We start from the raw sequence: 17,452 nt of genomic DNA, 5'->3' as shown, positions 1-17,452 counted from the left end.
CTTCACATGGTCCTGATCTCTCACACGCCGGTTCAAAATGCTTGCCGCCTTAATGTTCTAGTATTCTCTACTGACACACTCCCTACGGTCTCTCTCCCCCAGCCCCCCACACTGTCTCCCATCCCACACATCCCCCGCAGCCCCTACAAGTTCCCCAACTCCCCCCTGAGAGTGCCTGGCAGCAACAACGTCTATATCTCTCCCATGAAGAGCCCAACACGCATGTCTCCAGTCATGACCCCACGTACCAGGTCAGTACCCTCCCACCCATGAACCAGGCTGACACCTTGTTTTGTATGCGCTTAGTGATGAACCGATTTATAGCTGAGGCACATTTCATTATCTGGATGTTTCAGTTCCAAACTGGCAAAGGTATTAGCAAATTTTGTGAATTTTTCTCCTATTTTGTTATGGTAATGTCTGTTAAATATTTGTGTTATTAACTAGTAAATGTAAAACCTGTGTTTTGATCTCCACAGAATCCTGGTATCGATCGGTGAATCGTTTGGAGTAAGTGATCATTTTCATCAATATAGTGGAAAATATTATTTCCTGAAATGGGCATTGTGTCCAGTGCACTAAAATGATGTTCTGTCTTGTTTCCTCTGCAGACCTCTGATAAGTTCCAGAAGATCAATGCGATGGTGAACAGCAGTGATCGGTCCTTGAAGAGGAGTTTGGATATGAGCTCCGCCCCCAAGCCCCTGAAGAGGTTGCGCTTTGATGTAGAAGGACAGGATGAAGCTGATGAGAGGTAGGAGATGGCTATCTTTAATATTGGTTATACGAGGCTGCAGAATGTTGTGTTCATGCAGAGGTGAGGCACGGTTGAAATAAGTTGCTGATCTCATCTTGCTCTCCTCACAGCAAACCTGGTGAAGAGTCGAGACTGATACAGAAACTTGCAGAGATAGGTACGTTTGTTTCTGGCTTTACCTGAATTCTGCTTTCATCATCCTTCATTTCGTGTATATATATATCAGTTCTACGTTTCTTTTACCATCCCTCAAACATTGTAATCCAATAGACTTTGCTTTTATCTGCCTCAAGTGCTGTAGTCTTTCTGTTAACTGTCTGTTCTGTATGTATGCCATGAAACTCAAGGTTGTCTCTGTTTTTCAGGCTCCACTCGGACCCGTATGCAGGAACAGAAGATGAAGGATGATGCAGAGTCCGAAAAGGACAAGCCTTGAATTTCACTGAAGGACTTACTGTCCAGCACTGTTTGAGTGTACAGGTGCCAGAGACTACTCCCTACCCCTGACATGCTAGACCCCCAACCATCCATTGAAAAAAGGAATACATTTTTTTTCTGTGCTTTTGTTTTTTTATATTTTAGTTTGGCCTGTTTTTATATTTAAGCGATACTCTTTTGAGAGTAATTTGTGAATACAAAGGAGTCTTGTTTCTCTTTGTTGTTTAGTGTGGATTCTTTAACGGAGTGTTTAAAAAAAAATACATTTAAAAAAGATCAAGTGAGTATTACCATGTTTTATAGAGGGACACTAGTTTTAAAGGTATGCTATAAGAAATTGTTGTTTTGACTTGGTCTTCTGGAGTTTCATAAAGTCAGGGTGGTTGATGCAATATGTATTACATATCTCTTCCTGGTCTATTTTGAAGTAGGAACCTGACTTGAAATAACCTCAAGGATTCTGAACAGGCAGACCTGCGTAATGTTTTTTTCCAGAAACAATCAACACACCTTACCTTCATTGACATCTGACATGTTTTAAATCTTGTGATGTGACTGTATAACCTGGAACTTAATTTGCTTTCGGAAGCATTAAAGATGTGACAGTCTTGTTATAGTATCATTAGCAACAATACCTTTTCATTAGATCAAATCCATAAACTTGTATTCATATCTCTTCACATTGACTGTTGAATGGCTACATAGGAATGTTTGGTTTTTGTATTAAGGACATTCTTTACAGTTCAAAGGGACTCGGTAGCACTTTATTTTACAGAAAAGACCAGGTATTTACTCAAATGTTATATTGGAAGTTATCCCAAAGACACCAATAAATAACATTTTGGGTAAATATGAATTGTCAGTTGAGTTCTTTATAGTAGCAAACCCAGTAACATTTACTACGTAGGTATTTATACTGAACAAAAATATAAACGCAACATGCAACAATTTCAACGATTTTATGGAGTTATAGTTCATATAAGGAAATCATACAGTTGAAATAAATGAATTAGGCCCTAGTCTATGGATTTCACATGACTGTGCAGTGGTGCAGCCATGGGTGGGCCTGGGAGGGCATAGGCCCACCAACTTGGGAGCCAGGTCCACACACTGGGGAGCCAGGCCCGGACAATTAGAATTAGTTTTTTGCCACAAAAGGGCTTTATTACAGACAGAAATACTTTCATCAGTTGTCTGGGTGGCTGGTTTCTCCACGATCCCGGCAGAAGCCGGATGTGGAGGTCCTGCGCTGGCATTTTTACACATGGTCTGCGGTTGTGAGGCCGGTTGGACATAATGCCAAATTCTCCAAAACAGCATATGGTAGAGAAATTAATAGTAAATTATCTGGCAACAGCTCTGGTGGACATTCCTGCAGTCATCATGCCAATTGCAGACTCCCTCAAAAGTTGAAATATCTGTGGCATTCTGTTGTGACACCTGCACATCTTAGTGCCCTTTTATTGTCCCCAGGACAAGGTGCATCTGTGTAATTAAGGATCATGCTGTGTAATTAAGGATCATGCTGTTTAATCTGCTTCTTGATATATCACACCTGGATAAGGTGGATGGCTTGTCTGGATAGGTCAGGTGGATGGCTTGCCTTCAAAGGAGAAATGCTCAATAACAGGGATGTAAACAAATGTGTGCACATAATTTGTGAGAAATAAGCTTTTTGTGCGTATGGAACATTTCTGGGATCTTTTATTTCAGCTCTGGAAATATGGGAATAACACTTTACATATTGTGTTTTATATTTTTGTTCAGTGTATATATGAAATGTTTATACTTTGTACTGGCTCCAGTATGTCATAATACCAATTCTGTTCACCGCCAGGGGGCGCTACACACAGTGCATTCGGGAAAGTATTCAGACCCTTGACTTTTTCCACATTTTATTTTAGTCTTATTTTAAAATTGATTAAATACATTTTTTCCTCATCAATCTACACATAATACCCCATAATGACAAAGCAAAACCAGATTTTTAGCAAATGTATAAAAAATAACATATTTACATAAGTATCCAGACCCTTTGCTATGAGACTTGAAATCGACAACACAGAGCCGTAGATGGATATTAATGAAATGGTTGCTCTGCCTTCAGACAAACATCCTCCAATCACTCGCCACCCAGTACTTAAAAATAAAATAGAGTAACACTGTTGCAGGTGAGGAACAGCAGAAAGAACTAAGGGAATCTGTAGAACTTGTCTTGTTGATAGTGCTGTTAAGAAGGTAGAGCAGCGCTTTATTATGGACATACTTCTCCCCATCTTAGCTACTGTTGTATCAATATGTTTTGACCATGACAGATTACAATGCTTCTATACCTGCATTACTTGCTGTTTGGGGTTTTAGGCTGGGTTTCTCTACAGCACTTTGAAATATCAGCTGATGTAAGAAGGGCTATATAAATACATTTGATTTGACAGTCTAGTGTTACTCCAAGCAGTTTAGTCACCTCAACTTGCTCAATTTCCACATTATTCATTACAAGATTTAATTTAGGTTTAGTGAATGATTTTGTCCCAAATACAATGTTTTTAGTTGTTTTTTTTATAGTTCTAAATAGTCCCATTCTGAAACTAACTGCAGTCCTATAAGGGTTGCAGTCATTTCAGTCGCTGTACTAGCTGACTTGTATTGTGATGACTCATCCGTATACATAGACACACTGGCTTTGCTCATCTATGCATTGTATGCTGTAGCGTTAAGATTTACCTTTACTGGAACGAAAGGGCCTAGCCCAAACTATGAAAAACAGTCCCAGACCATTATTCTACCTCCACCAAATTTTACAGTTGGCGCTATGTATTCGGGCAGGTAGCATTCTCCTGGCATCTGCCAAACCCAGATTCGTCCATCAGACTGATGGTGAAGCGTGATTCATCACTCCAGAGAACGTGTTTTCACTGCTCCAGAGTTCAATGGCGGCGAGCTTTACACCACTCCAGCCGATGCTTGGCATTGCATATGATGATCTTATGATGAGCTTGTGTGCAGCTGCTCGGCCATGGAAACCCATTTCATGACGCTCCCGACGAACAGTTCTTGTGCTGATGTTGCTTCTAGTGGCAGTTTGGAACTTGGTAGAGTGTTGCAACCGAGTACAGACAATTTTTACACGCTATGCACTTCAGCACTTGGGGGTCCCGTTCTGTGAGCTTGTGTGGCCTACAACTTTGTGGCTGAGCCATTGTTGCTCCTAGACGTTTCCACTTCACAATAACAGCACTTACAGTGCAGGGCAGAAATTTGATGAACTGACTTGTTAGAAAGGTGGCATCCTAATGAAGGTGCACTGTTGAAAGTCACTGAGCTCTCCATTCTACTGCCAATGTTTGTCTATGGAGATTGCATGGATGTGTGCTCGATTTTATACACCTGTCAGCAACAGGTGTGGCTGAAATAGCAGGATCCACTATTTTGAAGGGGTGTCCACATACTTCTGTATATATAGTGTAATTCCAGAATGCTATTAGAAACTCAAACTGCAGAGGAAGTCATTCATTGTAATTTCACTGTTTGTCACCTCTCTCACTCCTGTTTTATCCCCAGGTTGAACAACTGCGTAGGATTCTCCAAGTTCTTTCTGCTGTTCCTCACCTGCAACAGTGTTACTCTATTTTATTTTTAAGTACTGGGTGGCGAGTGATTTGAGGATGTTTGTCTGAAGGCAGGGCAACCGTTGCATTAATATCCATCTACGGCTTTGTGTTGTCGTCTTAATGGCTCTTTCTTTTTTCTCTTCTCTTTCTCCCTCTGTGTTTCTCTCTCTGAGGGGGCTCCCTAATAGGCCTGCTAAGTTACATGTTCTCTTCCTCATGCTGGTAGCTTTGATGTTCTTGGCGACTCTGTTCCTGTTTGGGTACCACTGCTGACTGGTGGCCAGGAACAAATCTACATTGGGTAAGTATACATACCCAGAGTGTTCTGCCTTTACAGCTGCACTCAACTGCAGCTTGATATGTGATATAGACGTTTAGCTGAATCAAAGATGTTTTAAGCTATAGATGCTATAGATTTTTTACATGTTCTTATCGGTTCACAACATGCAGAGGTTTGGGTGTTGTTTTATGGAATGGTGTGTTTGTCTTTATCGTCTTCTTTCCGCTCTCTTCCCCTCCCTCAGAGCCACTCTCCTCTTTTCTTTCCTGACAGGAATGGCATCAATATTGGGCTCTTGGAGAACTTCCTCCGGGTGTTTGGAGAAGATAAGATGCCCTGGTTCATTCTTACCTTCTCAAGGTGTGCTTGGCAATTAGGGCCAAAAGTCATGATATGCAGTTAGTTTTCTTGCATCGTACTGATTTTTATTTACAGGTATATCCCTCCATTACACCTTACAGTATGACATAATAATTGAATCAAGAAATGAAATAAAGCTTGCAAACTGTCACAGATTACAATGGGAAACCCAGCCACGCTAAATGCCTTCTATGCTCGTTTCGAGGCAAGCAACACTGAACCATGCATGAGAGCACCAGCTGTTCCGGATGACTGTGGGATCTCGCTCTCCGTAGCGATGTCAGACCTTTTAAACAGGTTAGCATTTTCAAGGCCACGGGCCAGATGAAATACTAGGACGCGTACTCCGAGCATGCGCTGACCAGCTGGCAAGTGTTTTCACTGAAATGCTCAACCTATCCCTGACACGGTCTGTAATTATTGTTTCAAGCAGAACACAATAGTCCCCATGCCAAGGTAACCTGCCTAAATGACTATTGCCCCGTAGCACTCACACCTATAGCCATGAAATGCTTTGAAAGCCTGGTCATGGCTCACATCAACACCGTCATCCCAGACGCCCTGGACCCAATCCAATTCGCATACCGCCCCAACAGATCCACAGACGATGGAATATTTATTGCACTCCACACTGGCCTCACCCACCTGGACAAAAGGTTTACCTATGTAAGAATGCTGTTCATTGACTACAGCTCAGTATTCAACACCACAGTCCCGTCCACGCTCAGGACCCTGGGACTAAACACCACTTTCTGCAACTAGATTCTAGATTTCCTGATGGGCCGCCCCCAGGCGGTGAGGATAGACAACAACACGTCCACCAACCTGACTATCAACTTGGGACCCATCAGGGGTGTGTGCTGAACTCCCAGTTCAACCACAGCTGTGAGGCCGCGCACAACTCCTACACCATTATCTAGTTTGCTGATGACACAACGGTGGAGGGCTTGATCACGACGACGAGGGAGGGAGAAGGTCCCGAAACCTGGCATTGTAGTACCAGGACAACAACCTCTCCCTCAATGTCAGCAAGACCAAGGAGCTGATCATGAACAACACGAAACAGAGGGGCGAGCACACCCCCATCCACATTGATGGGGCTGTAGTGGAGTGGGTCGAGTGCTTCAAGATCCTCATCACTAAGGAATTAACACCACCCTCCCCCCCAGGAGGCTGAAAACATTTGGCATGGGTCCTCAGATCCTAAATGTTCTGTAGCTGCACCAATGAGAGCATCTTGACTGGCTGCACCACTGCTTGGTACGACAACTGCAAGGCACTGCAGAGGGTGGCGAGAGGGGCTGAGCTCCCTACCATCCAGGAACCCTATACTAGGCGGTGTCAGAGTAAGGCCCCAAAAATTGTCAAGGACTCCAGCCACTCAAGCCATAGACTGTTCTCTCTGCTACTGCACGGCAAGCGGTACCAGTGCACCAAGTTTGGAACCAACAGGACCATGAACAGCTTCTACTCCTACGCCTATAAACTGCTAAACAAGACAGCTAAATAGCTAATCAAATGGACACACCCACTGGAGTCTACCCACACACTCACACATACTTACACTGACACACCAAACACATAACACAAACACATAAATGCATACTGACGCACACACTCACCTCATACGCTGCTGCTACTGTCTTATCTATCCTGTTGCATAGTCACTTTACCTCTACCTATATATATTTTATTTAACTAGGCAAGTCCGTTAAGAACAAATTCTTATTTCCAACGACGGCCTACCCCGGTCAAACCCTAAACCGGATGACGCTGGGCCAATTGTGCGCCGCCCTATGGGACTCACAATCACGGCTGGTTGTGATATAGCCTGAAATCGAACCAGGGTCTGTAGTGACACCTCTAGCACTGAGATGCAGTGCCTTAGACCGCTGCACCACTCGGGAGCCGCCCCGTTTATGTACAGTACGTACTGTAGCTATATCAATGACCTCGTACCCCTGCACATCAACTCGGCACTGATACTCCCTGTATAGAGCCATGTTATTTCTATTTGTTATTCACTGTGTATTTATTCCTCTTCACTATTTATTTTTTATTATTACCTTTAACTCTGCATTTTTTGGAACTACCCTTACGTAAACATTTCACTGTTAGTCTACACCTGATGTTTCAGAAGCATGTAACAAATACAATTTGATTTGAATATTCTTTGTGGCAGGAAATGGGACCTCTGATACCTACAATTTAGTAAGTATCATTCCTTGCTGTGTTCCTTCCTCCATCTTGAATCTGGCCTCTGTGTTTGTTTCCCAGCCAGGGTGACGGACACAATTTTCCCACCAGGAGCAACAACGAATCCCACAATCCATTGTTAGCTAATGGGGTGTGGAGGGAGAGGGAGGCAGGATCTGAAGAGGAGAGCTTGGGTAAGTCGAGCCCAGCAGGCCAGGGGAATCCAAGGTGATACTCTGGGCCCGGTTTCCCAAAAGCATCTTAAGGCTAAGTTCATCGTTAGAACCATGTAGCTCTAACAATGAACTTAACCTTAAGATGCTTTTGGGAAACCGTCCCAGTCATTAGAATAGAATAAAACACTTCACAGTTACTTCAAACAATCCAAGGCAATTAATATAGATGGACATCTTGGGGAGGTGCCGAACACTTTCCAGCAAAGAGATCTGTGGTGCCTCACCCCTGAGGATTACATAACCAGCTACTGTTCATCTGCCTGTGATTGGGTGAATGGCTTCTACATTTAGTGAGCCCTTGGAGCAAAAGAAAGGCTAATATGGTAAACAGTTTCTAGGTGTCTATGGCAACTGGAAGTTATGCTTTTCTCCCTGATTTAATGGCTAATACAGTACTTGGTAGAAACCTAAGAGACTAGTTGCGCTGACAATGACGACATACCTTGGTGGTGGTCACGGAACCAAAAAATGACTTGATATAAAAGCAGTCGCTCATTGGTGAATATTTAAAGCTATTCTAATGGGCCTTTGTCTTGATTGAATCTGATCCCTTGTTTTGGGAAATCATCATGTCCGTTGTTAATGTCTAATTCATCAACCTAAGTGTATGACTACCAGCAGTCCAGTAACAACCACACTCACTCATTGACTTGTGAGGTACGTATTGATATAAACTAATTACGGGTACTCACTCAATCATTGTAAAGACACACCACATGTTCCTTCACTGGTGTACCTATTGGTAATCTACATGTAATAAGCAGTCCTGAAATAGGATAGGTTGGTTAGTATGATGACAGGCAGCCTTGCTAAATGGTCTGTGGATGAGACGGCTCCTTCTCTCTGAGCTCTTGGAAAGTACACTCTTAGATTTGATTAAGTGGTTATTTTCCTCTCACTTTATCCCAGACAGATAAGACTCCTTAGAAGTCAAATTGTCACAGTGCATGATGAACTGGCGACTGATGATTAAAAACAATTGTGCTCTCTATCCTTGCCACTTAGACTTAAGAATGACATTCAACACAATGTAATGTGCATGAAAATCATGCCAGGCCACCAGAACATGTGCAGGTGTAGTGCTACCTAGTGGCCATAAGGTTTGTCATGGTGAGTGCTTGAAAAAGTGCATAATCATTTCTCAGAAAACAAGGAACTGGGGGACTGAAATGTGTTTGCAGAGGTATTGTGTTGTTTCTGTCTGTGTTTGGAGTATTGCCATTTGATCTATTGTATGATTTCAGCACCTCTGAGAGACCTCCCTGATGTCAATAACAGAGCCAGGGGGGTCATAGGGAGAAAGACATTCTATGAAGTGGGATTGGTAGAATCTGGTGAGGGACTTCTCTGTCAGTGTCAATAATGTTTTATTCTAAGTGTTTGCATGATATGAGGAATATGTTCCAAACCTTTACTTCCTTGTGGTTATTAGCTAGTAGTAACTTGTTTGTCTCAACAGCATTTGGGCCAGACAGGCATATGTGAAGATGACTCTTCTTCCCATACAAAGATGATACATTCCAACCTCAAACTCACTCTGAAAGAAAAGGGGTATGCTTTGTCAATACATCCAATAGACTGAATAATTTATCACAATGTAGTTAATCATTTATTTTTGTATATGGGTTTTATCTGTGTATTCTTTATTTTTTTCTTGAATGATACAAAACGTACAAACAGCATACAGACACACAGAAACCTCAACGTCATACCCCCATCGCCCCCATCATGGCCTCAAACTGCACGGTTTTGTTTCTCTGTCGCCCACGCACTTTCAACATTTAGATAAAGCATTTGACCTTTCCATTGTGTTAACGATGGAGGATTGATGACTCCTTAACTACACATAGATGTCATAAGGGCAATGTATTTCTGAGCTTCTTTTTCCAGCCTTTTCCACTCTGAAATGTTCAAATTGCATATTCCATCAAATTGCACTTCAGATCTGGTCAGAGTTTCTCTTCATTGGTTTGTTTCTTTTCAGTGTTATGATACATTAAAACTGTTTGTGGCAATAATAATGACAACACTAAAGAAAGAAAAAGACAAGACAATAGAATCAGAGTATGTGAGCGGAGCGTGCCCTTTTGACTGGAGCGTGGCGTGAGATCCCCAAAGGCTGGAACGTCGGCCTTCTCGCCCGCTCCAATTTCGCTCAGTTCAAGGACATGGCTGGCGTAGCATGTATTTGTAGTTTACTTTTGTGCTGCTATAGCTCACAAAATATTTTCATAAAGAAACTGATAAAACACACAGGTGCAAAATCAAGGTGACTTACAAAGATGATGACCAAGAGCAAGAGAGGGATTGTGGTGATGTAGTGTCCACAACTAAAGAATCATTGTGGAAACTGAAAACATATCCTGAAAGCACGATGGTGCACATGCTAAAATAAAGGAACTAAGTGTGTCATTGTAGCAAAGTATTTATAAACTAAAAATAAGATATCTTAAAAGTTCTGTTACATATATCTAGCTCTATACACACACACAATAGGCCATAATTGATTTTGGCCCAATAAGCCTGGCATATTCCAACATTCAAGGAGCTTTCTGTTTTGATTGGGTTACTTTGCCTAAAAACCTTTAGGCCTACCGATAGAAAAATAAATATACAACTCTGCATCACTACCCAGCCTGGCAAGAGTGGCCAAAAGGGTGTTTAGCATCCCCAGTGGCTCTGCAAGTGCAGAGGATATTCTCTGCTGCTGGCCTGCTCTCCACGCATCATCACATGAGCATGAAGCCACAAACTGATGTTTCTAAAAATAAATTCAAAGGCACTGTAGACTGAGCCTAATAATGTTTTCATTTAATTCTATGTCACAGCCTAAAAGCACAATTTATAGACTAATGATTGAATACAACTAAACGTTGTTTAAATGCTGAGCGCTTTGTCCCTATCAGCCTATTGTGTTGCACTCGCAAATGCTGCACAATGTATTTCTTTGTAATAATTGAAATAACATAGCCTTAATAATATTTTTTTGTTCCTTCTTAGGCTCCTGACCTTTTGAGTGTTTATATGTTGTTTAATATGACATGTAGCCTATTTGAAATGATGAGCGCTTCTTACATTCACCTTTTCATGTTTATTATAATACTTTTCATTCAAATCATATGGTTTGGTTTCAATACTTAAAAACCAAATGCTAGGTCCAGGTAGTCAAAAGAATAGATGCGTGTTGGTTAAATGGTGATTTTAATGACTGGAGAGAATTTGGAATCGGCATTTTTCCCCCTGTGAGAGCGGAGATGTTTGCTGCGGAGTGGTTGGAAAGGACGTGGAGCACCGCTCCATAAGCGACGAGCAGGATTTCCGTCTGCTCAACTCCGCTCACATACTTTGAATAGAATATATTGAAAAAAAATATTTCAATTATTTAGACTTTCTAATGAGGAAAAACAACCTAGAATGAACTACCATTACTGAATAAATAAAATGGCAGCAGTACATGCAAGCTCGCTAGACTAGTTCCTAAATGACCTACATGGAATGTGCTTTTTTGTTGTTTCCAGGAAAATCTTTGCATTGTTTGTCAGACTGAGGAGCACAGGTTAAGGCGGCGTACACAGCAAAGCAAGAATCTTCAGCAGGGTAACAACTCCTTTTGAAATAAGTGGACAAACTGACAGAGGGACCATTCAATGGTTGGTTCTCATAGTATGGTGTCCCATTGAATGGGCCTAGAGGGCTGACTAGTCTGTCCCAAAGTACCTCTGGCCAAAGTGTGTGGGAGCCACAGGGTGCACCTCGGTGGTCAATATGGTGATTTCTGGGAACTCTTGAATGATGGATTTGGCACCTGGTGAGATGACACAACCATTAGACTTGCAGTGCTTTCAATAAAACTGAATGAATGGAAAACATGCTGTAGTATGAAACCCCAGAATTTTGAACATTACAGAATCTACTTCGATATTAAGCAAGGGACTGTCGATGAGGCGTACCGTGAGGGGTGGAGAAGAGACTCAGGAGGATAATATGTTTGGGCTGTAGACCATGTTCAGTCAGAACTCTCACAGCCTCAATCACTGTGTTACCTGTACCTGAAGGCAGAACATGTATAGATAGCATAAACACAGGACAGATATCAGTGACTTGACAAAACAGGCAACATTATAGAAGTATTGAAGAAAAGTCTGCCCTTACTAGCCTTGTGATCATTACTATGACTCATCTGCTGCTACTTTCTATAAAAGAACAAAATGTAATTTTGATTTCTCAAGGCAGTTTTTCATCCTTTCAGAGAGGGATGTTAGTTAGAGGACAAAAAGATTAACATTACTTCTCTCTGTGGCTTCATTTGTCCTATTTATCATTTTCATGGCCTTGCAGTGAGCTCTTCATGGTTTACCCCAAGCAGATAAACTTGTAATTATTTTCTTGGGGTAAATTATGCTGAAAAATATGCAGCATGCTAACTACTAAGGTCATTATCAGAGCCGAATAAAAGACACCTTACCACAATTACAGGGCCTTGCGAAAGTATTCGGCCCTCTTGAACTTTGCGACCTTTTGCCACATTTCAGGCTTCAAACATAAAGATATAAAACTGTATTTTTTTGTGAAGAATCAACAACAAGTGGGACACAATCATGAAGTGGAACGACATTTATTGGATATTTCAAACTTTTTGTACAAATCAAAAACTGAAAAATTGGGCGTGCAAAATTATTCTGCCCCCTTAAGTTAATACTTTGTAGCGCCACCTTTTGCTGCGATTACAGCTGTAAGTCGCTTGGGGTATGTCTCTATCAGTTTTGCACATCGAGAGACTGAAATTTTTTCCCATTCCTCCTTGCAAAACAGCTCAAGCTCAGTGAGGTTGGATGGAGAGCATTTGTGAACAGCAGTTTTCAGTTCTTTCCACAGATTCTCGATTGGATTCAGGTCTGGACTTTGACTTGGCCATTCTAACACCTGGATATGTTTATTTTTTAACCATTCCATTGTAGACTTTGCTTTATGTTTTGGATCATTGTCTTGTTGGAAGACAAATCTCCGTCCCAGTCTCAGGTCTTTTGCAGACTCCATCAGGTTTTCTTCCAGAATGGTCCTGTATTTGGCTCCATCCATCTTCCCATCAATTTGAACCATCTTCCCTGTCCCTGCTGAAGAAAAGCAGGCCCAAACCATGATGCTGCCACCACCATGTTTGACAGTGGGTATGGTGTGGTCAAGGTGATGAGCTGTGTTGCTTTTACGCCAAACATAACGTTTTGCATTGTTGCCAAAAAGTTCAATTTTGGTTTCATATGACCAGAGCACCTTCTTCCACATGTTTGGTGTGTCTCCCAGGTGGCTTGTGGCAAACTTTAAACGACACTTTTTATGGATATCTTTAAGAAATGGCTTTCTTCTTGCCACTCTTCCATAAAGGCCAGATTTGTGCAATATACGACTGATTGTTGTCCTATGGACAGAGTCTCCCACCTCAGCTGTAGATCTCTGCAGTTCATCCAGAGTGATCATGGGCCTCTTGGCTGCATCTCTGATCAGTCTTTTCCTTGTATGAGCTGAAAGTTTAGAGGGACGGCCAGGTCTTGGTAGATTTGCAGTGGTCTGATACTCCTTCCATTTCAATATTATCGCTTGCACAGTGCTCCTTGGGATGTTTAAAGCTTGGGAAATCCTTTTGTATCCAAATCTGGCTTTAAACTTCTTCACAACAGTATCTCGGACCTGCCTGGTGTGTTCCTTGTTCTTCATGATGCTCTCTGCGCTTTTAACGGACCTCTGAGACTCACAGTGCAGGTGCATTTATACGGAGACTTGATTACACACAGGTGGATTGTATTTATCATCATTAGTCATTTAGGTCAACATTGGATCATTCAGAGATCCTCACTGAACTTCTGGAGAGTTTGCTGCACTGAAAGTAAAGGGGCTGAATAATTTTGCACGCCCAATTTTTCAGTTTTTGAATTGTTAAAAAAGTTTGAAATATCCAATAAATGTCGTTCCACTTCATGATTGTGTCCCACTTGTTGTTGATTCTTCACACAAAAATACAGTTTTATATCTTTATGTTTGAAGCCTGAAATGTGGCAAAAGGTCGCAAAGTTCAAGGGGCCGAATACTTTCGCAAGGCACTGTATCTTAGAGGATGCCTATGATTACACTATTGTCTTGCTAACGGGAGCAATTAAGTCTTCATTTCTGGTTCATGAAAAAGAGACAGTTCTTCAGGCCCAGGGCAGGGCAACACTTCACCTGAACTCTTTGTCCTCAAGAGGAGTTAGTACTGTATTGAGACTGTCTATTAGTGCTTTTCCACGGCAGGGTTTTACAACGTACTTGGCCTAAAGACATGTAAAGACATTCGTTGTTTACATGCGTGTAATCCCCCTGGACTATGATTAAGGATGGGGAATGTGAGTACTACTCTCACCATACTTACTGAGAATATGGGGTACACAAGTACCGTATATCCATACTCACTGAGAATGGGGTACATGAGGAGGACTTTCCTCCTGCTGATGTCTGGGGGGAACTTTGCATAGTAGACTTTGGCCTTCTGGGTGTCCTCGTCACTCTGGATTAGGATCTTACCGATACGGATGGACCGGCAGCAGTCTCTGAGGCCCTGCTCCATGGCCTCGCCTACACACACAGCAATTAATAGATGTTGCATTAAACTAAATTCATTCAAGGGAAACCTCATACAAGATGTAGTAATGGTGAGCAAGTCAAACAGTCAAACTGATAGGTCAAACAGTTGAGTGGATAGCACTAGGTATGTCAGGTATAGGCAAGTCCACCAGCCAGGGATTCTATTCAGAGACCATTTCAGATTAATCTTCCTTTAATATACTATATGATCAGTGCCTTACCACTTCTCATAATGCTGACACCGCAGTTGCCTTTTTCAAACTTGACACCATCATATTTATGCCCTGAAGAAGAGGGGGAAGGCAGAGCGATTGAAATAGACAGTTCTGTTCTTGGTGAGAAATGTAACAGTAATCCTGTAATACATAGTATTTGCCCAATTTCTATCATTTCTGACAAATTTCATCTAATAGGTCTAACCTGTGGGAGTGGTCACTGTACACTCGCTGTATGGCAGCTGATTGAGTCCCTCTTCAACCACTAGTCTGATCTGTGGACAAACCGAGTGGGTCAAAACAATACAGTGTGCATTATGCAAATTAGTCATTCAATTAAAAACATAATATATTAGTATTTAACCTAGAGTAAAAACAACAGTGTCAATTGAACCAAGACAGTTTCTTACCAATCTATCAGCACAAAATACAAAATCTCCCCTGCTAGTAGACCTGTAAAAGAACAAGAATAACATGTATGCTTACAGTAAGGGTTACATTTGAGGAAATCAATGCATGATACACTTTCACCTCCCAAAAATGTTGTGATTAGTGTAAATTGTGATTAGTGTACTCATTCAATGTTCTGTTATGAGTATCGTCTATTGTTGTCAGTGGGTCTAACATGATTTGAAATTAAACCTCATGCTAGACAAGGAAGTTGTGGCCACGTTTACGCTACTACGGAGTAATGGGGCAGACTATAATGACATTTTGCCTAGGTCTTCATAGAAATAACCAGGTGTATTTACAGTTCTGGGTAACAAAGATCCCAGATAACGCTACCGTAACCATATAAGTGCAGTGTAATATGACAGTTATAAATAGTAACATGGCGTCGATTGGCCATTCACTTGGTTTACAATGCATCATTCAATTCCACATCATTAGACAGTTATCTGGTGCATTATAATACAGGTCCATTATCTGTCAGATAATGTGGTTGCTATCTTTGACAAAATATGATGACTCACTTGTCTCTAATGATGGTCTGTAATTCTCGTATTTGGTCATTCAAAGGAAGCAGTTTTAATTGCGATCCGATCTGCCTCTGTAGTTCACTGTTGAATACATTTTCACAAGTTTCGGCTACTTCTGCATCTCTATTGGACTCTGTCAGAACGCTGTTTCCGCAGCTAGCAAACCGAACCTGCTTGGTGCTGCTCATTGCCGTGTGTTCTTGTCTGTCATTGTTGTTCAGCTGCTGATTTTGACAAGGCATTTTGATTTCCGTATCAATTCCGCTCTCAAAATACGTGTCCATAGAATTAAGAAAACGCTAAATAGTTGAGCAGTTTAGGCTCTCTGCGGTTTTGCTATTCATATAGCTAAATGTCTTGTTGGGCATTTTTTGTCTTCCCTGATTCTGGGTCGCGGCCATTGGGTGGCCGCAGCAAAAACCAGAGAGGAAGAGGCGAAACGAGAGGGTTCACTCTCGCCTAAATCTGTTCAATAGAAGCGTTTTCCCTTAGCGTTTCTAAATTCTTATTTTGGACCATGTCGCCTGCCTTCCCGCTTTTGGGACAACGACTCATTGTTAGGGCGGAGACGAGTATCTCGTCATTATAAATACATCTATGTTAGTATAAACCTACAGGAACATAAACTTTGTAACAGGAAGTAACGTCACACCTGATTCCAGCTTCATAATGGTCAGAATGATGCAGGTCTTGTACCGCTTGAGAGCTCATTGATCGACACTAGTTAACACAGCCACAGAGTCATATATTGCATGAATGAGTTCTTATGGGAAAGTTTGACTGTGTTATCTAGTGGAAACCGGGAGCATTTTGTCAGCGCTTGAGACTATTTTCAATGCCTAGGCATTGATGGACAGGCAAGTGCCATTCTTTTAAAAATTATCACCATTCACAAACCCCTAACAGAGCTCCCCAGCTTGTAGTCCTAAAAAACGAAAATTGGTTACCTATGGTTCGTTCAGTCATTCCTATGGGTTTTGTCTAGAAGTGTACAGCTTTTGTCAAACTTGGCTTTTCGTAGCAGGTTAGGGGAATTAACGTGGCAGGTTAGGATAATTAGGCTAAGGTAAGGAAAAGGGTTGGGCTTAGCTAAAATGCACAACAACAAAAAAAGAAAAACACGTCAATTTGAAAAGCTGTATCCCATCTAGACATGACTGTTCCTACGGGGAAAGAATGGGGTTTGGGATAAACACTGAAAATACGGTTTTAGGTTTACACAGTTTAGGAGATTTTACAAGTTTTGTTCTATGAGATGATATCAGTCCATTAACCTGACCTTTATGAATTATGAAGCCTTTGTGCTTGTTTTGATTACATAAATGCTTTAGCATTCACAACAAGTGATGTAATTTGTAAGTCGCTCTGGATAAGAGCGTCTGCTAAATGACTTAAATGTAATGTAAATGTTAGCTGATGAAGATTATATCATATAACAAAACATAGATCTTCTAAGCCTGTGTATACTAACCACATACCTTATTTTCGGTGTTTATCCAAGAACCCTACAAAAAAATGGCTAACCATGGTTGTGTGAGCTATATGGATCACTCCAATATATTGGTATCACTCCGCAGCTGAGGGATACATCCGAGATGAGGATTTGCAGATTTACTCCCGTGTCCACAGCTGGGGTCCGCCCCTATATATAGACCTCATGGCTGCGACACACATTCTCTACATCAAACCAACCACAGAGGGAGGGCCTTCAGGAATAATGAAGGGTCGGGGCGGAGAGATATACTCCTCCCACCGGGGTCCATC

At 41.7% G+C, this 17,452-nt stretch overlaps 2 protein-coding genes across 3 annotated transcripts in view; one reads left to right on the top strand and one right to left on the bottom strand.

Moving 5' to 3' along the window:
* The window catches only part of rb1 (retinoblastoma 1), a 42,968-nt gene extending 41,165 nt beyond the window's left edge, over positions 1-1,803 (top strand). Inside the window, exons 23-27 of the mRNA XM_064981572.1 lie at positions 103-251; positions 480-510; positions 612-754; positions 868-914; positions 1,123-1,803. Of these exons, the coding sequence (XP_064837644.1) occupies positions 103-251; positions 480-510; positions 612-754; positions 868-914; positions 1,123-1,193 (441 nt within the window). The 3' untranslated portion in view covers positions 1,194-1,803. The remainder of the gene's footprint in view (positions 1-102; positions 252-479; positions 511-611; positions 755-867; positions 915-1,122) is intronic.
* A 7,671-nt stretch (positions 1,804-9,474) lies between these two features.
* On the bottom strand, positions 9,475-16,281 carry LOC135550602 (uracil phosphoribosyltransferase homolog). Of its 2 annotated transcripts, XM_064981570.1 has the most exons (8): positions 15,683-16,281; positions 15,119-15,161; positions 14,914-14,983; positions 14,715-14,777; positions 14,323-14,484; positions 11,829-11,927; positions 11,596-11,683; positions 9,475-11,221 (listed from the first exon to the last, which is right to left on the bottom strand). In XM_064981570.1, the coding sequence occupies exons 1-8, from the start codon at positions 15,970-15,972 to the stop codon at positions 11,215-11,217; spliced, it is 822 nt and encodes a 273-aa protein (XP_064837642.1). In that variant the 5' UTR covers positions 15,973-16,281; the 3' UTR covers positions 9,475-11,214. The 2 variants fall into 2 exon arrangements, with proteins under 2 accessions (XP_064837642.1, XP_064837641.1); XM_064981569.1 differs by having other exon boundaries at positions 9,475-11,683; positions 15,683-16,276.
* Positions 16,282-17,452: the final 1,171 nt, after the last annotated feature.

This window comes from Oncorhynchus masou, chromosome 12 (genome assembly GCF_036934945.1).
Source record: "Oncorhynchus masou masou isolate Uvic2021 chromosome 12, UVic_Omas_1.1, whole genome shotgun sequence".
NCBI lineage: Eukaryota > Metazoa > Chordata > Actinopteri > Salmoniformes > Salmonidae > Oncorhynchus > Oncorhynchus masou.
The sequence above is the reverse complement of the archived record's forward strand: the minus strand, read 5'-3'. Positions and strand labels throughout refer to the sequence as shown.

Excerpts from the sequence above, each read along its gene's own strand:
- LOC135550602 (XM_064981569.1), bottom strand. The coding sequence starts at position 15,972 with ATGGACACGTATTTTGAGAGCGGAATTGATACGGAAATCAAAATGCCT. Across the intron at positions 15,162-15,682 it reads CAGACCATCATTAGAGACAA|GTCTACTAGCAGGGGAGATT; the intron begins GTGAGTCATCAT and ends GTTCTTTTACAG. Across the intron at positions 14,485-14,714 it reads TGTCAGCATTATGAGAAGTG|GCGAGGCCATGGAGCAGGGC; the intron begins GTAAGGCACTGA and ends CTGTGTGTGTAG.